The 26,439-nt window shown below is 40.4% G+C and overlaps 1 protein-coding gene across 1 annotated transcript in view; it reads right to left on the bottom strand.

The window, feature by feature from the left end:
* REPS2 (RALBP1 associated Eps domain containing 2) overlaps window positions 1-26,439 on the bottom strand; it is a 97,255-nt gene that overhangs the window by 20,417 nt on the left and 50,399 nt on the right. Inside the window, exons 9-13 of the mRNA XM_050906189.1 lie at window positions 26,081-26,175; window positions 21,122-21,191; window positions 18,929-18,994; window positions 15,052-15,094; window positions 12,312-12,448 (exon numbers count right to left, since the gene is read on the bottom strand). Of these exons, the coding sequence (XP_050762146.1) occupies window positions 12,312-12,448; window positions 15,052-15,094; window positions 18,929-18,994; window positions 21,122-21,191; window positions 26,081-26,175 (411 nt within the window). The remainder of the gene's footprint in view (window positions 1-12,311; window positions 12,449-15,051; window positions 15,095-18,928; window positions 18,995-21,121; window positions 21,192-26,080; window positions 26,176-26,439) is intronic.

The following is a 26,439-nucleotide window of genomic DNA, read 5'->3' as shown; positions in this document are numbered from 1 at the left end:
AATATTAAACTTAGAAATGCCTTTTACCACAATAATGCTAAGCAAACAATTATATTTATACACTTTTTATTTCCATGCATATTTTAAAAGCCACAAAGACTATTACAAGCCTTGTTATAGCTTATCCATTTACGTATTTTATACACCAAGTCTAAAAATGCCTACATGGTTGAAAATATGAAGACAAAAGATATTAACCATTAAGGACAACAGTGACATGAGAGTAAAAATGTGTGGGTGAAAACATTGAGAACAGTCATATTGACTATATACAGCTCCAAAGAGGCTTATAATACACTGGGGTTTTTTACATCTTCTGTATCATCATCTCTGGAATCAAAATGAAGCCTAATGTCACTGCACACAATGCCAAAGAAAGAGGTAGAACAATTAAAACCCAACTTAGGTTAAGCAAGGGAGCCATTAACACACCTACAGGTGTAAGAGAGATTTGAAAAACCATGGTCATTAGGATCCTTTCTCTTGCATTTAATTAGTTCTGTTTATAAGACCACTGCAATACCAGTATGATGTCGTCACCACATTCTCCATCTCTTCTGCGCAACTGATCTTTAGAAAGGAACAGTGGAGTAAGAAACCTTCCTTTCCTTTAGCCTGAACTTCAGGTTATTACTTCATTTATCTGAGCACTGGCAGTGGCTTTGGCAATTACGGCTAGTGACAATATCTGAAAACACCATCTAACCCAAACTCCAGCACTCTGTAGGTCCATCAGCTGCACGCTGTAAGAGCGGACAAGTACATATGCTCAACATGATACGTTTATCTTCAGGAAACCTTGTGGGAGCTGTGCTGTGACGCTCCATGGAAAACACCTGCGTGCACCTTACCTTCCCACCACCACCAGTGATTATCCCTGTAAGGGTATCATCTCTGCTCTCCAAACAGTTCTAATGTCATGGGGGAGCATGAATCACGCACACTTCCCAACGAGCCCTCGGCAGCCCAAACATGAAGCTATGGAGTGCACTGCTGCCATGAGCATGGGGGTCCCTGGGAAGGGGCACGTGGGGCCGGAGTCAGCGGTGCTGCGGGCAGGCACCAGCCCCAGCGGCTCCCTCGGCCCTGCCGAATATACGTAGCCCTCTCCAGGGCCCATCATTTTTGTATTTGCTGGTTTATGCTCCGGTAGGCCCTCAAAAGCTTTACTGCAAGAGCTGTAAAAGCATTGAGAACTCGCCTCAACTTCAGCTCTAGAGGATACAGCACTTACTGTCCTCACTCCCTGATTCTTCAAACCCAGCGATACACCTAGGAAAGCAGCAGTGTAGTCTTTATGCAGAAAGGCGCTGGGCTTGCTGAAAAAGCATCTCCTGAAGTGTTTGCACACACTGTGAAACTCCACAAGTCTCCTGGGATTTGTCCCACAAAATTCCAAAGGAAAAAATAATTTTTCCGTAAGATGGTCAAATTAAAAAAACCACCAAAAAAACCCACCCTCAAAAAACTGCTTCTTCAGCTTTCAAAATACACAATACATGAATTTAGCATTAAAGAAGTTAGATGCTTACACCATGTGCATTTGACCCAGTTTCCTCTCTTTAATCCTGCAAATTCTAACTTAAGCTACTCATGAAATATTCATAAAATTCCTGCTGTTGCAGAACATCTTTGGCCTGTTGTTAGAAGGAAATCATGCTTATGTGAGCACAATTACTAGACAAAAGTTAGCTGACTTTTGAGGACTCATAACAACTTACAAAAAAACCCTCACCTTTTACTCCCCACAGGGCACTGAAAAAAAAATTTAATGACAGATGCTGCATGCTTCAGCCTTCTCTAGTGTCACTACCCTAAAAGAGGGCAATATTAACAGATACTCATAGGTTTTTATGTGTATCAGCAGGTGACTTGTAATATTAGGCTATTCCAGAATACCCTCCTTCCTGGGAGACCGCCCCGCACAGATCGGCTCTTGCTGTTAGAGATGGCATCACTACGTTAGCTCTGAAAGCGAACACAAATACAGAGGGAGGTCTGTTTCCAAAATGAAAGCAAGTACCCTGGGACTGAGCAGCAAACAGACAAACGTCGTATTTCCAAGCGCTCAAGCTTGGATAAGCTGCATGCCATTGCTCTTTGAAAACAAGTCTGCACACCCTGCACAAAAGCGGAGGGAGCTGGAGGGAGCGGGATGGGCCTCGCACAGGTTGCCTTCTTACTGAGCAGCTTGCTGGCATTCAATCCAGGGTGAGCCACATAAAGCAAATCTCAGAGATAGCACTGTGGAAAGGCCATACAGGTACCACTAAAATAGATTTAAGTATATCCACTATCAATATCACATGTATTCCTGTAAATGATAGCATTTTCACGCACTAGTTACTCCCACAAAGATAGTGATAGGGCTTTCAGTTCAAAAATCATGGCTCTTTACTTAGCATGTTTACACTTCAAGGCAGATTATCTGCATGGAAAGCTTCCAGGACCATTTTTCTGCCCTATTTTGGCGATCACAAAGGTCTGATAGCACTAACAGGACACCACACTAGATAAAAAAAACAGGTTTTCCAATCTGAAGCTAGATTAATATTTTAAAACAAACACCAGGCTGTAACTGTACACTCTGAGAACAGGCTATGCCATCCTATCTGGCCACGCTGCTTTTCCTCCAGCCTCCCTAGCAGACAACACAAACCCTCAGCACTTTCATTACCCACGGTAGTGAAAAATAACAATCATGGTGACCATCCAAATAGCTCCTTTACTTATTTGATCTAGGAAGAGGAGACCAAGCAAAAACAAAATTAGCATAGTCCTGTCAAACCTATGGAAAGTAGGTCTTTAGCTCACCAGGCACAGCAGCAGGGGAGGATGTCAAAATTAGGGTGGGACAAGTTTGGGCCCTTGGGATCCTTTAGAGCAACCTATAAGAGCAACGTGCTGCACCTCTCCCACCCAATGACAGTCACTCGTCCTCTTGTTTCTTACTATTGAAGAAAACTGCCATAATACATGGAGCTTCTGGATGCATGCTATTTTTTAAAATTAATTCATATTGGAACAGCAGCATATAAAACTACACTTCCTGAAACATTTCCGTGTCAGGTATTTATTTCATTTCCATTCTTTGCAGCTGTCTTCGTTCTTGGTTTTACATGTCTATCACCTTACCCTGGGTATCATCTCAGACAAGTTAAAGCTTTGGATGAAAAAAATGTACTCCTTTTTCTCATCTGAATTGAATACGTACATAAGCAGCGTCCTGAAACAAGGGTGGTTTTCCTGGGTCAAGGGCCATTTTGTACCTTTCTAGCCAAAGTGAAACTAGATACCGCCTACCAAAGGAGGCTGACCTCATCTCACGTCAAAACTCTACACACCTTTGATCCCATGATCAAAAGGGCACCCAGAGTTTGGTCGCTCCTCTTACTTCAGTCACCATTCCCAACGGGAGAAAGAAGCCTGCATTTCTCAGCTCACACAAAGGGTGCAGCCCTAACCAAATCCAACCTAAATCCAGGCTGACCTGGATCCAGATGGCCTAAATCCAGGTTCTTGCTTCTGTTCTGCCTCCCCACCACCACCACCATCACCCCTTCTGCAATTGGGTGGGGACCATCCAGGGACTTAAACTGGGAGAAAACTCCGATAGGGTTCCTCAGTAGAGTCTGGCTGATGTGTTTGGTATTTTTCAAGTGGATGCTACAGCACTGTTGGATCAAGGGAGAGGCTGGTTGCATGGCAGATTTACATCAGTTTACGCTGCTTCAGAGCGCTTAGCTCCCAGCTCAGGTTTAACAAAAGATCAATCAATTCATTTTATCAGGAAGCAAAGTATCTGCAATCCTGAAAACAGTTCAAAAAAAGATAAGCCAACAGAATGAATTATTCTTCAGTTCCCCAAACTACCTAAGGCTTCGGTTCCTTACATAATTTGGGAAGCTGGCTTTTTCACCGTTCCTCTCTGATGCCATTTTGGAGAGTTTTTTGAGATACTTTTCCTGCTTCTGCTGCCAAAGGCAGACCACAGAAAAGTTCTATGTCTAAGCTGGTTTCTGTTTACCTCCGTCTTACAAAACTTCTGTTCTTGTTCACTGAAACTGGTACTTGGATACCCATAATACTGATATTGTTCTCTGCACTCCTTCATTTATTTACATTCCTGACAACAGCTTAAGGTGATTGTGAAATAACTGTTTTTCAAGAGATCTGAAAAAAAAAAAAAATTTAAAGCTGTTGTCAGGAATGTAAATTTCATGAAGGATTCTAGTAAGGTGGTTGTGAAATTTCTATTTATCCAGGGATCTGTTTCAATAATTCTTACTAACGTCTCCTCAGAAGGTAATGACAATGGAAAAAAAGATTTTAGACTCCTGATATTAATTATCAGGTTTGTACAAAGACTGTAGAAAGCATCGCCAGCACCAGAATAACCTCTCTTCTCACAGTTAGTTTTGGGAACCTGCTCAGCAGCAAAGCTTCATGCGTCACGGCAAGTGATACACACACCTGATGTCACAGACACACTCTTGTTACAGGTATGTTTCATGTGCTAATCATACAGAACATCATTCGTACCTCAATTGCGTGGAAAATTATCCATGTACTTTCCAAGTAATTAGGAAGAGATATAGCCAGACCTTAAGCAATTAATGCTTCTGCACTACGAACTCGCAGCTGTGACTTCATTTAGGACACTGGTGTGCTTATATATTTGATGGGTCACTTTCAAATCAAACAAGCAAGATGCTATTAAAGGTGGTTTTTATGATGTCTTTTTTTAATGCCCTATCCACGAAATTCAGCATGTTTTATGTAAAAGCTGTAAAACAGATTTTTTTTTTAAACACCTATTTTCTGTTTTGTGTCATATATCCACAACATCTGTATTTTTACCTTCCTGCCCCTCATTTGCCCTAAACCATTTCATTTTCTAGTTCCTGTTTTCTCTACCCCTTCCTTTTCTGCGTGTTTCTATTTGGGGACTCTTTCTCCCTCCTCCCTCCCCCCTTAAACGAAACTATTCATGACTTTGTTCCCTCTCACTTCACGTTTAGCTTCATTCTCCACCCACAGGGAGGCACAGTCCCTCCACCTACCTCCCACAGATCCATGTTCCCAGAGCTTCTCACCTCCGGAGATCCCGGTGGGAGTGCTGGAGGCTCCGCTCCAGCACTTGCCGCCTGTGACCATTTCCAACACAGATGAACTCAGAGCAGGCAGACGGGAGCCGGGAAGAGCAGTGGGCTGCCACCCACCACCCCTCCACTCCCACCTGCGGCTCAGATGCTTCTTGAGGACATCTGCATCTCCAGGGTCTCCCCCACAAGGGAGGCAACTTGCCCCCTGCCCCCCAGTTCCACACGAGAAACAGAAGTTCCTCTCTTGTTTAACCTGTAAAGCTGTTCTACGATGGACCAACATTTTTTCATGGAACGGAGAAACTCACATGGGATCATGAAAATAGGTCAGTAGGGCTGGTAGGGCCAGTCGAGAACATTTCAACCTTAACAATTTTCAGTAGAAAAGAGTTTTTGGATTAAAATTTCATTTTTAACAACCTGCAACAGAACGAAAACCCACTGTAAACCATTCCTCAATCCCAGAAAGACAAGAGCTAAGATTAGAAAAATGGGAAAAAATAATTTAAAAGACGTTCCATTTATACAAATTGTCAAGAAACAGTTACACTTGAAAGGCTGGTAAGATTTACCCCAGTTTGCACACGAGTACTCTCTGGACTCAGCCCTTAGAGACAGGCATAAAAATTTAAAAATCTAAAACTGCAGAAATAAGTTACCCCATCAGATTCCTATCATGTAATAACCATTCATCCATTTATGTCTTCACTGTTTTCTCCAGCCTATTCAACCTTAATTATGTCCTTGTCCAGTTGGGCAAAGAAATAAGTTACATAGTTGTAAACACATAAACCCTTCATAAAAAATTCTAAAAGGCTGAGACGCACAAAACTTCCATTCAAATCAGAGGGAAGACATTCATATTTTATTCAGAATAAGCTCAGTTCAGTGATCACATATATTCTGAAGGGGAACAGGACTAGAAGAAAACAGCAGGAGCTGAGTCCCAAAAGAAAAAAAAAAATGTATTCTCTGCTTCAAAAAAATGTTTTCTCAACATTTATGTTAAGAAAGCATTTCACAGTATTTTCATTGCAGTGATACAGTGCCGGAGGAGAGTACCAACAGCAGCTCAATTTTGTGGTCTCTATGGTTTATGCGTAAAAGGCATTTTTAATTTAAATTGCAATTGTTGTTATAACCCTTACAACCAAAGATATTAACTTGACTCTGCACTCTTAACTCAATGAAGCTGGCAACATTAAAGCTCTTGTATACTGTGCAAACGATATTCAGCGAAATTGCATATTTTGCTAATGGTATTTGCCATTATAGCTATTCTAAAATAAAAGTCCTTCGGAATTGTCATCTTCCTAATTTAATGTTTTGGTCCGATTAATAAACACAACACAGTAACATGCAAGACAGCATAGTACTACAGCATGAGTAAAATCCAGCCCTATTACCCAAGAAAGAAGCTGGATTTTACTAAATCAAGACCAATACAAGAACAATGAGAGGAAGGGGTCCTGAAAATTAAATTCACTGTGATCTAAATTCAGCATAAAAAAGGACATTATTATTCTAGGTTCCCCTTGTCACTTCGGCTTTGAACCAAACAGTTAGTTGAGAAATCTATATTTATGGTAACACAAACAACATAACCCCCTGCATAACCCCTTAAAAGCTTGCCTTTAGTACCTAAGACTTGCAGACAGCTAACCTCAATAGATACAGATATTTCCTAGCAAATACAATTAACCATAAAAGAATACAGAAGATAATGCAGTAATCATACTTATCTGTTAAGTTTAGCAGGTTTTTTAGTACCCAGTTCCATGTGCCCAAAAGGGAAAGTCACCTACACTTGGCTCACTAAGCTAAAAATATGATGTAGCTGAAAACAGATTGCTGGAAACAGCATTAGGGCAACTATTTGGACCTGTTTGTATCAAAATGTGTATGACAATGGAGAAACAATAATTTTAATTCTCCAAATCCTCTTTCCTACACAATTACAGAACTGTTTTATTTGATACGTGGACTGAAAACATTCAGAAATACATAAAATTTGGCTGTGGTTGGGCAAATATGAAAAACCAAAGACATCTCAACACACACTATTCGGAAATCTCCACACTTGGCAAATAAAACCCACCAAGTCTGTACGCTCAAGGAAAGGTTGTGCTAACTGAGTGAAGTAATGAAGGTTTGATGAAGTAAAGGAAGTAATGAAGAGCAATCCTCTTCAAAGGTATGAAAAAAGAGGATAAAATGTGATGCTGAACACCAGTCTTCCTCTAGCACTAACAAAAATGAAAGGGTACAGAAAAGAAGTTTGTACGGACTGAGTCTTATGATAGAAATACCACTTTAAACTGCGTGGGAAACACGTATATGAAGGAATACAGAAGTGATGTGGGTACACATTTATATCACTTACGGGAATGCTGATGCACACCAATAAACCTGTTCCCTTGTTCCTTTTCTATGAACAATACATTGAGAGCAGAGGGGACATTTTCTGGTTTGGCAGCAATCACTAGCCCAGCACAGATAAGTAGAGGTTACCGATCTGACTGTAGTTAGGAAAACATCATCCATAACAGAAAACATTGCACTTACAATAAAATGCTAGTGTGTTTCCCCCTTACCAACTGTGGTACTTAACATTTTAAAAGAGAGAAAAACCCAGAAATACTAGCCCCACATTGCTGGCTGAAACCAGCACTCCCGAAGGAGCAAATGCAGGTTACAGTATTTGCTTGCAAGCTCACTAAGAAACAGTGCCTGCATTCCACGCGTTCTTCACTGCAGGGACAGTCGCAGCAGGAGGCAAGTTTCAAAAGCAAATGAGCACTGAAAATCTTCAGTTAAAAATTCATTTCTAAATAGTTATATGGTTGTTTTGATGAATTACACAGAGATATTCAATCTTCCTTCCATATCAACATGAAACTACATTGTTTATGACAATTATGTTGTTTCATCAAAGCAAATTCTCTTTTCCAAACAAGTATCCTTTGTTCTACAGAAATGTTAATTAAAAGAAGTTATGCAATTCAGAAATGAAACAAAATGCGAAATAAAATGTATTTCAGAGGCATCTGTATCAATCTAACAAGACCCAGGCTGCTGTCACTGCCTATAATTGCCCAGAAGTAAATTCTTTAGTAGTTGTCACGGGCAGAAAACGTAACCAAGCAAAAGGCCAGAAGACAACGGATGTATTCTTGGGTTATAATACTTAAGCTGAGACTTGCCCCAGTCCCAGAGTTACCCCAAGGCAGACCCTAGCTTACTGCTGCCATTGAGGGTAAAAGGTGGCTGGGGGTGTTGCTGCAGGACCCCAGCCGGCCGGCAGACCCCACGGGCACGCTGCACCGGCCTCCGAGCTGCGGCAATTTTGGCCCCCTCAATATCTGCTCCCTCACCCAGACTGCAGGACAGACGGAAGGGAGCACGAGGAGCCCCAGAGAGCAATGAATTCTGCAAACGACCTTTGTGAACAGTGCAGGAAAGCTTTGCGGGCCACAGGCTCCCAGGTCTTACTCTGGGAGGTCTTGGCTTGTACCTGACTAGACAGCGTGCTAGAGAAGAAATGAAGATGTAAACCAGGTCATGTATGTATTTAAACTGACATTTTTGTTTCTACTTAAAACCTGCTGTTGTCTTTCCAGGAATGCATAAAACCCAGCCAAGTATTTTCTTAATATGTACATAGGCCAAATGCCAGAGATTATATATTCAACAAAAAGAAATACATTGAGAAGCTAGCGGTACTGGATTCTTCTCAGATGCTAACGTAAAGACTACATGATTAAAAAAAAATATAAGAGATTTTTGTCTCTTAACATCTCTTAACAGAAATTCACATACGGACATTTCAGAAAGTGGGGCCTTTCAATAAGTTCTCGTGGTTTTTTTATGTTTTTCCTGGGTAACACTAGTTACAGCGTCCCAGAAGTGTGTAGCTATGGAGTATGAATGAAGGCGCCTCCTTCAAGTGCAGTTATTCAACATGTTTAAAGAACAGTTTCTGTGGCTAGTACGTTGCTGGACATCCCAGCCATCACGGATAAATGTTCTCTGTGTATACTTGCCAGGAGAGGGGCATCATAAGATGGTGGCAAACATGATATAGCAGCAGTAAATGAAAAACAAACAAAAACGCCCCCCCAAAAAACAGTGCCCACAACAACAATCTGCCACAGTCTTTGGCTGAATTTACCTGAAGAAAAGAGATTTTTCTTTTTCTGTCCTTTAAAAATGAAATAAACAAAAAAATGCTCCAAATCACTGGTGGCTTTACAATTAAAGAATTGATACCTATAGATCAACATGACCAACAAGGAACTGAAAATAAAACTCAACACTACTGAGCACTCCTTTGCAGGTGTGGGAGCAGATTATCTACCAAACTCACAAAATCAGGATTATTTCTGAACAAGAATTAGTAGGACAAAAACGAAGGTACTGAAATGGGATTATTCTAATCATGCTGGATATACCCTGAAAGCTATTAAAATGGTTGATTTTACAGTCTGGTTTTCTGTACTGACACTAGGCAATACGGTGGTGCTAAAGGGATGGTCATTCCAGCTAAGTTTTGTGGTTCAGCTGTGACAATGAGACTATTTTTGAAAACCTAGAAAGGAAGGAAGGAAGGCAGGGAGAAAATGTAAAGCAACTATTCAGTTGAGAGTACATTAGGACAGAAAGTAATCAACTGACCTGTGGATAGAAATACATATTTATGCCAGGCTGTATTATCCCAATAGCCAAGAAACCTAAATAGTACATTGCCACCATGTCATCTATATTGTAAATCTGTAACTCTATCATCTGATGGCAGATGGAAACTATTCTAACTTTATTTTTTATACTGTCAGCAGAAATAAGAATACAGCTTGTTATTATACAACTGTGTGCAATTTACTTCACAAAAACACGCACACACACTTTCTTTTTGGCGAGGCTCTTTGGTTTAAGGTGACAGTGCTCAATCCCTCTGTCTTCCTACAAACCATCTTTTTAGAACGTGCAAAGCGCACCTCAGTAAAGAGTTTGGCTCCAAAACAGTGACCACTCCCTGAGGAAGAACTGTCTCTAGATGAAAAAGGTTTCCAAAAATGATGATACTGGAATTTCTACTGAGAAGCACGATCAGTAGAGAAAAGGATGAAAAAAAGTGAGGTGATCAAAACAAGAGAAGTGGAAGAAAAGAAAGCAGCTGTATAAGATCACATTATCAATAGGATGTTGCAGAATATCTACTCTTCGGGGCTTAATGACAGGGAAGAGCATGCACATGTTTCTTCATAGAACAAAGAACTGAAAGTATGACTTCCAATGCAGACATTTCACTTTAAAGCAGAGCAAGGTAAATGCACCATGGTACTTGGGCGTGCTGGGATGGGTTGATTTAATCCCCTCCTTCTGATGATGCAGATTTATTTGAAATGGAATCCTTCTTCGGGGTGGGCTACAAATTGTTTAACAAGTTCTTCCTTGAATTCCTCAGGGGTACAAATTCCTCCTTATTCTTTCCCAATGAGTATTTACATTTTTGACACAAAATAGAACAGCTCCATTAGAGGAAGACGACCACCACAAATACATAGCATTGCCATCAGGGGACATTCAAGAGAGCAAAAAATGACAGGCCAACACCCTGCAGGTACAGGAGGAAGGCTGAAGCTCTGGGAGACCTTCCACATTTCTGCAATTTGGTAGCACACTATAATTCAGGTTTGTCAACGTGGAGCCAATTTTTGTTCCAACTATAAATAGCCATAAATTTGAATCAAATATGATGAACAGTTTTAGGATGACCAGAGCACTTTCTTTCTTTGCAAGCGATCAACTGCCTACCGTTACTTTATTGCCCCATTTCCAGTGAGGAAACCCTCCAAAAAGTATTGATAGGAGTTACCCTTTCCTGCACTCACTATAACACTGTCAGTTTGTTAAGTTGCCCAGAAGAAATCGTTACGTAACTTCAAAAGTAATGGTGACTTTCAAAATGATCCATTCCAAAAGCAAGATGTTACTTTTCATTCACAGCATGACTTGAGAATTTACATTCTCCTTTCATTTGTGTTCCAAGAGAAACTTAAATCTAAGTTTATTTCCTTCCAGTTATACTTTTTATCTGGATTCTGAGAGGATTTGCTGCCTTAGAAAATGTGTACTTGGCTCTGTTTGGGGTTTTTTTTTTTGATGTATGACGACATCAAAATTGGAAGCAACAGATCCCTGAACAGGAACCACAGTCAAAGATCAGGAATTGCTTCTCTGTGTAAGGCAAAAAAAAAAAAGTTTATTCCTATTGAGTTTCAGGGTTCAGCACACATAGCAGGACTCTTGAATTCTGTCTGGTGTTTGCACAAAAAAAAGTCCCATATAGCAAGAGGTGAAACTTTCTTTTCTACTCCAACAACCACATTAGAGAGCCCAGTTAAAACATTCCTTGACACGGTCAAACCTTGCCTTTCTTCTGAAGCATAAACATGACCATGTTTAACCTAGTCATTGAATCAGATGATTGGTGCGCACCACATAAAGCTCTGGTCTGGTTCAAGGGCACTGCTAAAGCACAGCGATGCTGGGTGACTGCTGCCCTGAACAAACAGCTCCTCTTTCCACCGCTCACTGGGCAAGGCAAAAGGACCATTCAAACACCAACGCGCTGGAGAGTGGTTTTCTTTCAGTTCACTCCAGCTACTATTCTACATTTTCTTTCTCTCCCCTCAACATGCACCCGTGTCAAAAGAAATTACCCTTTCTTTTTACTCAAGGAATGGTTTCTGATTGCCCCCACGCATATGGAAGACTTCAATATCGAAAATGTCTGCACACGAGAAATTTCATTTTCTCCTAGTTTAAACATTAAGGGTTTTCTTCCTGCTTCTGAACTACAAAAAATAAATAGTAATAAAAATCAAATATATTGTAGTTACTGACGAGAATTGTCTAAACAGCCAGACTAGTTATAAACAGTCAGTGATGACAGACTACCATATGTTAAGCTTCCCATTATCGTGCCAGAAAACGTTATAATCACCCTAATTATAGCAAGTGATTTTTCCCTCAGTGGCAATGTAATGCAAGAAAGTGCAACTTCTTCTGTTCTGTAGTGTGTTACTGTCTATAGCAAAGGCAAGCATATGCACTTATTGTCAAGCATTTGTGCAAACAGATCAAGTTGCCAAGTATGCAGCTAACCTAAATGGTCTCAAAAGAAGGAAAGAAAGCAAACTTTACCTTGTGTGTTTTGTTGAAATATTTTGTTCAGATCCAAAGAGGAAGCTCTGGAATGTGATTTCTGTGGCCTTGGAGGTGGAGTAGGGGGCTCTTCTCCCTTTTTCATGGCATCTTCTATTGATGTGCTAGAATAAGACCTAAGGAAACACAGTAGGGAGGAAAAAGCAGAAAATATTTTATTTCAGAAATTCTTTTTAAACAACTACAGTGAATAGGACCTAAAAATACACTGACCAGAACTCAGGTTCATGGTGGGAATTCCTTGCCCTAATGACTAAAAGCTCCCCCTTATCATAAGACACATTTATTTGGCAACAGAGGGACCTACACGCCTGGAGAAAGTAACGAGTCATGCTTACAGGGCTAGTATTTTTTAAGGCCTTTTATATCACAGCTTCAGGCCTTCTTACATAACTTTAACTGTCAACAGGATAATTGGAGCAACTATTTTGAATAAACCTGAGTAAAATTCCACAACCCCCCACCCCACTCCTTACAGTTTCTGTTGCCCTTCCCAACCGCATGGGTAGTGTTTATACAGGTATAGCTTCAACCTACCTCTTGCAAGCACACATTTTGTAATTTATAATATTCTAGCCATTAGAATAAATTTTTTACAGCAAAGAGTCACCAAATTCCAGAAAAACTGAATGGCTCCAAAGTGACCAAAACTGGTGAAATACATGGCTCAGTACATCTTTCCAGGCCCTTCCACATCACATTAATCCCAATGCGGTACATTTGCTAAGAATTTTGATTTTGCTGAACAGTGTCCAATATTTTTCAGCTGTTGTAGTTACCAGTTTTTCTGCAAGACTGAGAGCTTTGTTCAAAATGAGCACTGACAATATGAGATGTTACACTTACTGTAACACATTATGCATGACAGGCAAGACCAAAAACACATTCGAGTAGAACAGAAATAACTCCCACTAATGGGAAACGGATCATTTTTTTGCCAAACAGGCTGTTGTTAGAAAACAGCTCTTTAGCGGGACAGACATTTGGCAATGCTGATCCTATGTTTTCGATGTTAACTTTAATAAAAATAGGAGAGCCGTAATTGCTCCAAAATTTACATGTTACACAAAAACCTCTGCTGATGCTGAATTTTTTGTCTTGGTAGAATTTTGAATTCCATAGCCTTATCGTATCAAACCTAACTCAATCCCCCTGAAATAAATGGGAAAGCTTTGAATCAGGATCTTAAAGTTTTATACTTTTACTTTCCATATTATGTGATGTACGTTTTACTGGCATTAAAACTGTACAACCTAACAGTTTGAGATTTTTAATTTTTTTTTAAAGATTGAGTAAGATAGCAGCTACCAGGCAAAAATACGCCTGCCCCAGCAGTGCCAACACAGAGCCCTGTGACAGTGAATCGTTGCTTGCAGCAGGCAGACCTAGCACCTAAAACTCAGTTAAGAGTCAGCAGCTAAGAATCTGCACAGCTTAGGCTAGAAAGCCAGGCTCCAGAGCTGAGAGCTGTAACAGACTCGAATCATAGCCTCTGGTGGTCAGGCACACCTGAAGACAGAGACCCCTTGAGGTTAGAGAGCCGTCCAGGCTACGCAAGACAAGCAGAGCAGAAGGTCTGAGTTCAAGGATGTGCTCAGGCATCTTTAGTCTCAACTTCTGCATTGAAGTAGTGACATACAGTCAGATGTGAGACAGTCATATGTGACACAGTAGTCACATTCAAGTGACTTTTTTCAAACTTGTTTAAGCATTTGCTATTTTATGCATTTTTGCATGAAATACTTCTTAAACATTTTTTGCGTATTTGCAATTTACGATTCAGTAACACAGCACGAAAATTTAAAACAGTATGAAAACTAAAAAGCTTTGGCTAGCAGCAGAAAAATAGCATACAAGGCAGTTCAGCCTTCCTGGATGTAGGTCCTAAGAACAGAGGATTTCAACCTTCATTTATCATGCTTATAGCTGACCCTCTCTTATTAGCAGGCTTTGACAAGCTTGTAAGGAGGGAGCTCCTGATTATACTCTCATTACCTAAGAAAAAAAAAAATGAAGCCCTCTAACTAGCACCAAAAAAAAAGTTTGACGGTGAATGCACGATATGGGTATACACCAGAACGGTGAACAGCCAAACCCAACACGTAATCCATTTATACACAATATTCTCTGGAACAGGTTTCCCTTTTCTTTCAAACATCCAAATTCAGCAGGTATCATTTCTAGTGCACAACAGTGTAAGTCCGCAAGTCCTTCCATCACACACCAACCAGCCGTAGTCAAGCACACGCACGCCAACGACAGGATTCACTCACCCACATCCGAGAGCTGAGCTACCACTGCTGTTTCTGTGGGACCATGCAGTGTCTCCCTCCATACGCAACCACTGTGCAGGTTTCAACAGCACAAAATTGCTGAGAACGTTCCCCGCAATGGGGTGGTCCCTGCTGTCCCACCACGATGTCCCTGCGGCTGGGCTGGAGGCAGTCACCACCCTGACAAGGCAGTGGGGCTGGGCAGACAGGCAAAAGTCCCAGTGCCTTATGACCAGAGATCACAGGGCCCTAGGGCAATACTTATGTAGGGTCTATAGCTTACAGATCCCTCCTGGTAAATCTGTCTGATCTGAGCTGTACTTCCAGCTGTACTCCACCACAACACCAATTAAAAAAATATTAAAAATGCAACACCAGTTCTTATGCCTTGTGTCTAACACCAGAGGAACGTATGTCTTCTCCTGAAATGGAAATGAAAGCAGTACCTGGATCGTGGTCTGGCTTTAAGTGCATTAGATTCCTGAGCAGCTGCAACAGAAAAATAAAAAGAACTGGTAAAACACTATATTTTAAATAAACGCCTTTAGCTGCAGAATCAATGTTCATTAAAAATGTGAGTGTTGCAAATGTGGATGTGAGAGTGTGCTCATCTCACATGAGCAATGAGGATTGATTTTCGCTTCTCCTTCCCCTTTGTTTTTGTAGTGTGTGAATGTCCTAAGAATTCAAAAGCCCACATGTAGTCAGAGCTTCACCTTTTAATTTGGTTACCAGAACGCAGGAAAAGCAATAGGTCTGACAGCTCTGACCTGTACTCCTGGATATAGTCGTGACAAAGCAACGTAAGGAACAGCATAAACTTTCCACAGAAAGCATGTTACTCCTAGTCCAGATACCTATTCGTTGTCCTGCTTCCCAAAGCACAAAGGTTTATGTCCTTCCTAAATACTTCAACTAATTAGTATAAACGTACATCTTCTTACTACCCATAAAAAAAAAATTGACACATCAGGTTGAGACTACTTTGACATTGGGAAGGAAAGATATTTGAAGGTAGAAAGCTTTACAGGCTACGTGTTGATCAAACACATTTCTATCAATGTAAAAATCAGTTTCTTTTATTTGGATTAATTCCAAATATCCTGCCACATGCAGGTTTTGTGTGATAGGAAAACAACAGGGCTGACTTATCTTCTCTGGGTAATTCCTCGAGGCTGTTCCTTGGTTTACATAGTCTTTTTGTGACTTTTCTGTTACTCTCCTTACTAACATCAGATAATTTTGAGAAAACATATCTGCGTGATTGCTTTCAAATTCAGCCCACTGAGATATCCTCAAGGTATTACAGCAGCATCAACGATCCCAATGCACACACAAAGTGAATCCTTGTATTTTTCCCATTATTCTGCTAATCAAGGTACAACACTTAAGAGAAGCAAGGGGGGGGGGGGCGGGGGGGCGGAATTGTCAGAGTTTCTAGCTTCCTTCAGGTATATGCCTACTTCCAAGTCAGACATTTATCACCAGCTACTATACAGCACTACCTGAGAATACGACAGATCCTACAAAACAGGGAGCAGGAGCTACCTGTGGTAGCAGCTGGCAAATACTGACTGTTTAGTGGCTTGCATTGTACTACTGCATAGACCCTCCATAGACGGCTTTAGGCTCACAGAAGACAAGTAGCAGCATATGGCACCTGTATAGCCACACACTATTTCTCCATAAAAGAAACCGCTTTTAGGGTCACACAGCGCTAGTTGGTGCTTTGGATGTAATAAACCCAAATGCAGCTGGCAGTGACACAAATGACCACTTATAAACCAAGTTCTAGTAGATCACTGTCACCACCAAACTGGCTCACAGTCATTCCAGATTTCTGTGCAACAAACTCTTCCTAGCAACTAAAGAGGGGAGAGGGAATTATTATTAAAATATGCAGTGGTGATAATCCTCCTCTCTCTCTGTGTCAAACTCCCAGAGAATACAACTTCAGACACTGCTTCCCTACAGCCATATGACCCAATTTTTCCAAAGCTGAAATTGCTGATTATTAAATTACATGCACAATTATTAAATATATGCCACTTAGAAATAAGAAGTGTAAATCCTTTCCAAGCTAAGCCATGTTTAAGAACCTTCAAATGTTCCTTCTTCTGTGGAGACTGTAACTCTGTTCATACTTCTTTTAGAAAGCCTTTCGTTTCAAAAACCTGCAGGTAAAACTGATATTCAAACTCTCCAAGGACATATTGTTGAGGTAAACAGGAAAGCACACAAGGAGGAGAGAATCCTGAAATGACTACTAATAAAAAAATGACAACAATAGAATACTACTGCCAATGATTTTCTTTTAAGCTTTTGAAAAATCAGGGAATTCAAGGCTACAATTACACAATACCCAGACTTAGCTCTACCTTTCAAAAGTAGTAGTATAATATAAAAAAAAATTACAAAGCAGGTAGTTCATTATTAGGACATACAAATAATTGTGGCAGGATTTCCATAAAATGTGCAGTTATTTTGGTACACTCAGTCTGTGCGTACTTTGTGTTTGAGGTGCAAGTTTATACACATACACGACATAATAATTCAAGACAATACAAAACTATTTATCCAGTTCCTGAGTTTTCCATATTTCTATTGCTATGGATACATAAGCCTAACTTACATGAAACTGATAAAAAGTTAAAGCTGTTGAGTAAATTAATTACATTTATTATTTAAAAGTTTGTACGATCACCTTTCCTGAATTTACATAAACAGCCCAAATGAACAACCAAAAAAGGATGTAAAATTTCTCCCAGTTCATCCCAACTGAGTTTTCATCCTGAAGGTTAATGATTACAATGACCTTTCAGAATGGTGACCGATTCTGAAATAACCACTCAATTACTGTGCTGTATCTGGCCCACTGGACAGATAAACATTTTTACTTCTAACATCAATCGTATCATGCAACCTGAGAACGTCCTCGCTCAAACCCTCCACGTGCAGGACAGCAAGGGTGAAACCCCTACAGTGACAGGACTCATGACAACGGGGTGGAACTCTGCCACTGTCTCCCTTGGTATACAAACGCAGCAACACTGCTGGAAGAGCACAGCAGCTCTGGAAGACCCCCCTGACTAGGAGATGAAAGACACGGGGAAAAGAGGTCAGTGGCAAAGGAGTTGTGCAGGCGGCAGTAGGTTTTTTTCCTAAGCACACCGAAGATGGAATTGCTGAACTGAAAATAAAACTCTCCCGGGGTGCTCCTGGGCAAAACCAGGGGGGAGGAGAACAGAACTGGAAGTCTTTCAACCACCCTCCTCTCCCCCTGAGAGGGAAGTGTAAGAGCGTGTGTGTGTGAAGGAGAAGCAGCGATCATTTGAGCACAGGAGCTGAAGATAGGAAATCTGGCAGCTGCCAAGTGTTTGGGAAGAAGCCAGGAAAAAAAAGAGTTGGGAAATGAGGCATGCAGCTGTTGAGCAGCCATGAATAAATCGAGCTATAAGACAAAACTGCTCTGACAGACATGTGGGGTCAGTTTTCTTAATCAAGGATATCTTCACAAGTAAAAACATTTATGCAAAAGGAAAAGAAAACAAGTCCAGATTTTAGCTTGACTGGGACCAAGGAGGGCTTGCAAACACTCTTACCACTCTAGGAAAGAGATTAACAAAGAGGAAGGCAAGGGAGGTTTGATGAGCTGAACTGAATGCATGGGAAGTTTTGTGGAACAACTAAGCAATTTTGACATATGCCGTTCCAGAAATAACATTTTCCAGTACAATGGGAACAAGGAGTGTATGTTGGAGTTGGAGAGAGAAAAATCAGGGGTGGTTTCAACAAAGAAATGCCCCCTGTATCAAAAGCTTACATCAGTGCTGTAAGTGCCACCAGGTCTGTGTTTCTAAAAGGCTATCTACCTTTAAACTCCTTGACAGAAAATATGAAAGCTCAGTTCTGAAACGGGCTGTTTCAGAATAGTTACTGAACACTTACTCCATACTTGAGAAGAGCTTTTATCAAGAGGTAAAATATTCATGCTCTGGCATCTCATTTGTAGTACAGAAAAACAAAATTCAGACTCCTTACAAAACGCTACGTTAAAAACATTTCCCACACATGAAGAATGCTCATACGCTAACAACAAGGGAAAGCAAGCAAGAAAACATTTTGACAACCTGAAGTACTAATTAAGATTAATTTTGCAAGTAGTAGTCATTATGAGGTAAAAGCCAATTTCAGTAGTAAAATAGTATGAGAGCAAAAGGATCTTAAAAAAATTTAATCAAATTACATTAATTTAGGCCTACTGTGATATAAAATTATTTGATCAAAATTCTAATGGAAGTAGCACGTTAATTTTTTTCTTACCTGTTTTCACAGTCAAGTGCTGAAATTCCTTTGGTATCGTTTTGAGAGCAGTGCTTACTTTAAGAGCTTAAAAAAAACCAAAACAATGAGAATTACTTTAAGTACGTGCAGGTAAAATCTACAGGTTTTTATCAGCTCTGAGAAAGGAGCATCTAAACTGGTATTAGTTACAACATCTAATAATGCTAAACATACTCAAAAAGAAAACAGAAGTAGCCAAATACCCTCAGAACACCCAAGCACTCAAAAAAGTAACAATTTTTAAGAGCACAAGAGTCAAGAACAGAAAGGCCTATGCCCAAATTGCCAAACAATCCCAAATTTGGAGAATTTGGGCGTTTTGGTGTCTAAATCCACGGACTTCTGTTTCAGAGATGTAGCACACCCACAGAGACAGCAGCTGGTGACACTTGGCAGAGCTGGGACTCATCTCTCCCAAGTTACAAACCTGGAAAGCCAGGGTGCACAAGAGACTGGCTGCTCCTGGCAACTGAAGCCCCACCAGCCTGCCCCAGGGAATGTCATACGGCACTGACAAAGCCAGGGTTAAAATTTAGGAAATCCCAATCTTTGCGCTTATTCCCCTTCCACTGATGCCTACTCATCCTTTATTAATTACTTTCTTAAGGCATTCTTAATGCATTGCAGCGTATTTTAATGTACTGTAATACACAGTATTATTAATGACCACTTGGAATGAAGTCTCTCATCTCCATCTGCCTTTATCAAATAAAACATGTGGAAAAAGTCTGGTTCTCATGATCCAGTTCTATTTACATTATCTTCCACATTTAACTATATTATAACCTGACAGAGTGGAGCTAATTTACTTGTATAGTTTTGAAAATGCAGGAAAATTTGCTTCTACAGTCCTGAACTACAGGTTCTTGACTTCTGGGGAGGTCTCCTCAGTCAGGAGAGCAATCTGCTCTTTCATTTGTCAAAATAGCAATAAATGGTAGAACAAGAGCATTTGTTCTTTGGCTGAAAAGATAGGAATCTGTCATAAATACAGCAAATCTTCAGCCCTGAAGGACTGCATGTACCAAAGCAGCTTCCCATCTGACTTAACATGTCAGCTACCAAAAGCAAAACACAAGTTCTTCACCTACACAGGGAAGAAAAAAAGATTCCCGAAGTAAAACGTAAATCTGTCCTAGACATATGAAAGCAATAACACTCAAGGTTCAAGTCCTGCTCTTGTCCATTATGGATTTTACAACAAAACAAACCTTGTCAATAAAACATGAATTTCTTGGAACATGCTGACTTGTCAAAATGTTTTACAAACCCCCATCAACTCTGACAACCTTTCTGTGAACCAGGGACGCTGGGAATCTGCCAAACTCGGTCACACCTGAGTGCGGAAGGGGATCCGGGAATGTGGACTACCTGGTCTCACAGCTCTGATGCAACCTCAGCATGTGGACAGCTGGGAGGTCAAGATATATCATTTTTTTTAATTAATGTATAATCCACAGCTCTGAGAATAAGGCAACCAAATACCCACAGCTGTTTTGTTTCCACAGCTGAGGGACAGGGACAGCAAGCAAGGACCTGAAAGGTCAGAGAAAGGGCATATAAAAGGGAATGACTGGGTGATGATCCAGCGCCAATTCTGGAAGCCCTAGTAGCTGCTGAATGGAAAAAGAAAAAGATCACTTCAATTTCACATGGCTTGCTGCTGACGGATTTCAAGTGAAATAAATGAATATAGTATTTTCAATCCAGTTCGTCCAAAACTTTTGTTTTGCGAGAAAATATAGGGACTTTTTTTTTTAATAGGAATAAAAACTAATTTTGAAGTGTTGCTATTTCCTGCAAAAAAGGAAATCCAAAATTTGGCACAATGTAGTCTTTACTCTTACAAAATTCCTGATAACAACAATTACAACTTTGTTAAAATAAGAAGTGCAACATTAATTGCCTTAGGACTAGACATATTTTAGAAGGTGCATTTCATATCATTCGCATATGACAGAACTAATTTTGAAGCAAACACATCCATTTATTTGTCTTCAGCTCAGCTGCTGTCAATGATTTAAAAGCAATGTCTTGCTTTTAAATCTATAGCAACACATAGCCAGCTTAGAAATTAAACACACCATTGCTTCTGTCAGCGAATATATGGAATTACTAATAACACACAGAACTTAATCCATAATGGGGGAAAAAAGGGATTTATTTGAATACCTTGTTTATCATCTTTCTTTGCATCTTGTAACAGGGCAGAGTTATCAGGTACCTCTTCAGCTGATGCCTTCTTAAAGAAAGAAGATGTATTTATTATACTGATTGGCATAGCACCCACATTTCCACAGTCAAATATTTAAGAATACAGATGAACACAAATAAAGGTGATATTCTCTCTTGCACCACGATTTGCTTTGTAAAATAAAGCAGCATAGAGGACCTTCAAAAAGACAACTATAACTCTGCTTTTCAAGGTACAGCAGTTCCACATCTGAAATTAGTTTGAGAAGCACTTCAACAGTGACTCACAAGGAGCTAAGGACTATATGTAAGGAGAGACTTCTCACAACAGAGCAATGTCATTCTGTGTTTTCTTTTCTCTTTGGGTGTAACACTTGTGTTAGGGTTGAGGAAACCTGCTCCAGCCCCTTCACCAGTTACAGTCTCCATCAGACCAGTCTCTCTAGCCAAAACTCAAGCCGTACTGCAGAGCCCAGTAGTTCTGCATCTAAAATCTTCCGGCTGAGGTGGCTGATCCTTGGACTACTCTTTTCTTTCAACATGCAGTCTTTGAGATGGGAAAAACAAATTACATCAGCATGTCTGCTGGAGGCCCATTCAGGCCTCCAATGGGAAAACAGGGAACTTCTCCCCAGTCTTATTCCTTAATTCTTTATTTCAGCAGCAGCTTGATAATACAGGCATTTGTTGTTCTTGTAACCTCTGCTGCGTAGCTCACAAGAAGAAACCAGGAATAAATTCTACTACCATTATGTGTAAGAACAAGGATATACTCTGCAGCCAAAACAACAATAAAGCAAACGTCAGAAACCCCAAGCTTCCCTAAATGCTAAGTGATGCTGGTTTTTCCCAGGGAGCACAGAAGAGGTTGGGCCTAAAAATGGCCTGAAATCCACTGGGCCTAAAAAAATGAATTCAGAAACATAGGTTTTGCAGACATTTAAAAAAAAAAAAAGCAACAAAAATCTCAAGTCAGTAATTCAAGAAGGCCAAGTCCAGAGGAAAGGGCTATCAGATCTGTTTCATAAAGTTGCACGTGGGATTCCCCAATGCTTCTGAGGAAGCAACATAGCAAAAACATGGCTTGAGGACTCTGAAAACATTTGTACAAAAACTTCACATCCCTAGCTAGCCCTGACACTCTAAAGTAAAGAGCGTCAGACTAAAGATCTAATTCAGTGCATGCTTGAACTGATGCAATGACTCTCACAAATTTCAATTAACTGTGAGCATGATATTTCTGAGGGCGTTTAGAGCAACCCCAGCCAGTCATTTTATGCATATAGTGCAAAATATTGTGTTTTATCTTTAAGCTTTTGGTAGTGAGAAAGTGGAAAAGAGCCAAAGGAATGGAAAAAAAAAAAAAGACAAGAAAGGAAAAAAAAAAAAAAAGACCGGAACCAGAGTGTGAGACAAAAACTCGAGAAGAAAAATGGGAAGACAAAACCTCCTTGGTTAACAAAAAGCAGTCACCCTTGTCATTCTCGAGCATAACATTAGCAGTCTTTGTGTGTTTTGCAAGTTTAACAAAGCCTAGCATTCAGGTGACCTGTCTTCTGCCATTATTTTCTTTATGGATGCATTCAAGAACTGTTTCCATTGTATTGCAGTACTGTAGTTCAGCAGTCACAGTAAAAATGGTCTTCTGAAATTAAATTAAACAGTCTGAATGGATGATAGGGGAAAAAGAGACAAAGACATGGAGATAATGCATAACTGATTGCATTGATAATATAGTATTTTTAATGTAGTGATCAAGTATCTAAACTATATTTCCTCAAGTAGCCGAGCTACAAATTAAATTGCAATAGTGAATTACTGCACTTCCCACAGAGGGAGATGAATGGGAGATGAATTACTGACCTTCCAAATGATACTCATTCAGTGTATTAATTCTGAACATAAAAACATCAGTTGAACAAAAAAAAAAATTCAAGTCAAAATCATTCTCAAATCAGTTTTGAGAAGAGATTTTATAGTCCATTAATCTTGGATAGCAAAGGACCAAAATAACAAGGCCCTGAAACAAACCAATTGAGAGCTTTGCCCTGCACGTCTAGGACCCAGACAGTGAAGAAATGGAGCAAAACCAGCCAAACAATTGTGATATAGTCTGGAAACACTATCTGTGCTTAGCCAGCAGGCAATCATGCTACAGATTCTTCTTCGTTTTCAACCTAGCCGTAAAACAAACCTGATTTTGCAGAACATCCTGCCACCTTGCAGAGCCTAGGAATGGAGCAGAAGATCCAGCTGTTCCCCCAAGAACATTATCTGACTACAAAGTCAGCACAGTAATCTGCAAGTTATTGGCAGTTATGGTGAGAATGTCTCAGGAGGAGAGCACAGAGATAAGGCAGAGGAGGTCTGAAAGCTTAACTGCTGAAAATCAAATTAAAAATTAAAAATAAAATGGGGGATTTGTTGCTTGTTTGGGTTTTTTACATTTTGTGCTGTATACCCTCTACAGCTATTTAATTATTACTACAATATTCCTACTATTATCACCTCCACTGCAGCAGAAAAATCTAAAAAGCAAAAAACCACACAATTTAATTGCTTAGGAAATCATCTCCTCCTAGATTTATTCTTACGCTGCACATGCATTCAAGGACCACAAACAAGAAGAGCCTAAAAAACAGACATTTAATAAGATTATAAAATTGTATTGGTTAGGTTACTGAAATGACATTTTATTTCTAAGAAACATAAGATGACTCTGAAAGCAAGATTTCTGAGCTTTCTGAAATACATAAAAGAACGTTTTAATCTCACAGTCCCAAAGGCTGCGCTACTACAGAGCAAACTTCCTCACAACTCTGCAATAACCAAAGACCACTTTGCATATCTGGGTAATCGCTTGTGAAGCCAGTATCCTAACAAAAACAAGGACTCCCTAGACCACATACTAGGGAGTAGTGAAGTGGATCCTGAAGTAGATCCTGAAGTCAAGAAGCTACATAAACAGAAGCTTTTTACATAATTATATGTTTATTTATATTTTTAATATAATTATATATTATATCCATATCTTTTTATATATATGCATGTGTATTTGTAAATGCACATGAAAATACAAGTGAAAAAGAGAAGCTCACACTCAGGGGTCTTGCCTACTGACAAAAAAACATCCGAACAGGGATGTGACAGTTTTTAAGCAGAAGACAAATAATTCTCCCTAAAAACAAGTATCTTAAGCTGATGCAGTGAGTTAACTCAAATACTCAGTCGACTCTTACTGCAGTCTGGAAATGGAATTATGTATATACACACATACACATGCTGACATAAGCGAATGAGTTTTCAACACAAATTGCCTTGAATTTTGCCTCTTATGCTTGTTTAAATCGCAAACCAATACGTGTACATGCTAATGAGGCACACTCTCAATGGACTGTTGAGCTTTGCCACACAACTGCACTGTGAAGAAGTGCTAGCGCAGCGTGGCCTGTGGCACAATCTCGCAGCACCCTGCGAACCACCCTCCGAAAATAAGGTCATATGCAAGGGACAAGGCTGTTCTGCTACAGTAAAGGACCTGCCTACACTGCCAACGTACCAGCAGCCCACACTGCCAGAACAGCAGCGCTGCTTTCAAAACCCAGTACGACTGCTGTACTTTGGCCAAGCTGCTGTACAAAGAGCAACACCACCCAGAGAGACCACATATATTTTAACAGTTCCAGAAGATAAACTGGATGTTCAAAGCGTTGGCTCCAGCATTGCCCAAAGTGAACATTGCAAGTTCCATAGCAGCTTAGGAGAGTCTGGTTGGTGGTACCACTACCAAGCTGAATTTGATGAGGGAACAGCTGGGTTCTGACCCAGGAACTCCCCGGAGCAAGGCATAGGGAAGAAATAGCTGGTGAACAGCCTCACTGAGCTGCCATGACATAACATTACTTTTTAACTTGGAAGCAGTGTCAGAAGGGCCTGTTCTTGCAGTCAGTCTGCCATTTGATCCACTACCTTAAATACTAAACCCTTAAATCCCACAGCATATATATTCAGAGTTGCAATATCCAGGCACAACTCAGTGGCCATGGTTAGTTCAGCTTTACAGGATCTTTAAAGTTTCGTTTTTTAACCTCAGTGATAAACTCTTCTCCTTAATTTAGTTTTGCTTGCAACAGTCTTCCATTACAAGGCTGGTATCTGTTGTGATATTGCTACAATGGATCTCCATTCTTCCCTCAAAACAGTCTTCTCGGCTCCTTACAATTACTACCTAGACTCTTACATGGTAGTTCCTTAGACTATGAAAAGGCTGGATATTAAAATGGAGATTGAATCACTCAGAATAGAACTATGCATGTCCATACTGTACAAAATCTGGGATAGTTCCAGCCTCCAAAGAAGCAAAGTACAAGGCATCAGGACAAGCCAAGACATTTTTCTTATCATCAAAATTGGGGGAGCGAGTGTGGAAATGGAGCACTGTAAATGGAAGAAACACTCAAGAGCTACACCATCAGGAGTGCCTGACTAGAACAAGGTGTGCGCCTGAAGCCTCACATTTTCGACCAATTCAGATTCAGGAGATATTTCAACTGAGCGCTGTCCTTGTGCCACCACCCCTCCTGCAGCATGGGCTCTGCCCCTCACCGCTGGCTTCCAATGCCAGAGTGCCAAATGCAGCCCCGTGGGACATGAACAGGTAAGGTGTATTTCTCTGCAGACTTCAACATCGCGCAAGGCTGGAGTCCCTTGAAGACTACTGTGAACTCTGTTATGTGGGAATATCTTTTGAAAAGCCTGTCAGCCCTTTTCACACACTGAAGAAACTGCTGAGAGAGGGGTTTGATATGGCTTAACGGGAAGCTTAGAGACACCTGAAGTCCTCTCAGAGACTCATAGTTCTGCTGCTATGCGTGCCACTGTTATTGTGAAGCTGGCCTATTCCTCTGCACGGTAACTACCCTGCTTACGGCTTCTCACCTCCGTCCGACTGAAGTCCCGAGTCTGCTGACCACCTGGCAATGACTCAGAATAAGAATCAAAGAGTGCACAGTCACGCATGGGCTTCAAAGAAGCTGCAGGGGAAAGAAAAAGAAAGGGGGTGGTGGGGGGGAAACAACAGAGACATGCCAAGTCTTTGGTTAATACACACTTCTTAAAAACCTGTGCCAGCATCATTTTGCCCTTCATTTCTACATATCAGAACTGATCTGTAAGCCACAGATGACAAACACCATGAGGAAAATCTATCTTGTATTTTGAATAAGTCAATGTCATGAAAGGGATAGCATGTATAACTTCTGTTGTAGAAATAATTGTGAAATTTGGGAGAAGTGATT

The sequence above is a fragment of the Gymnogyps californianus genome, chromosome 1 (genome assembly GCF_018139145.2).
Source record: "Gymnogyps californianus isolate 813 chromosome 1, ASM1813914v2, whole genome shotgun sequence".
Taxonomy (NCBI): Eukaryota; Metazoa; Chordata; class Aves; order Accipitriformes; family Cathartidae; genus Gymnogyps; species Gymnogyps californianus.
This window is presented reverse-complemented; position numbering and strand designations above follow the sequence as displayed.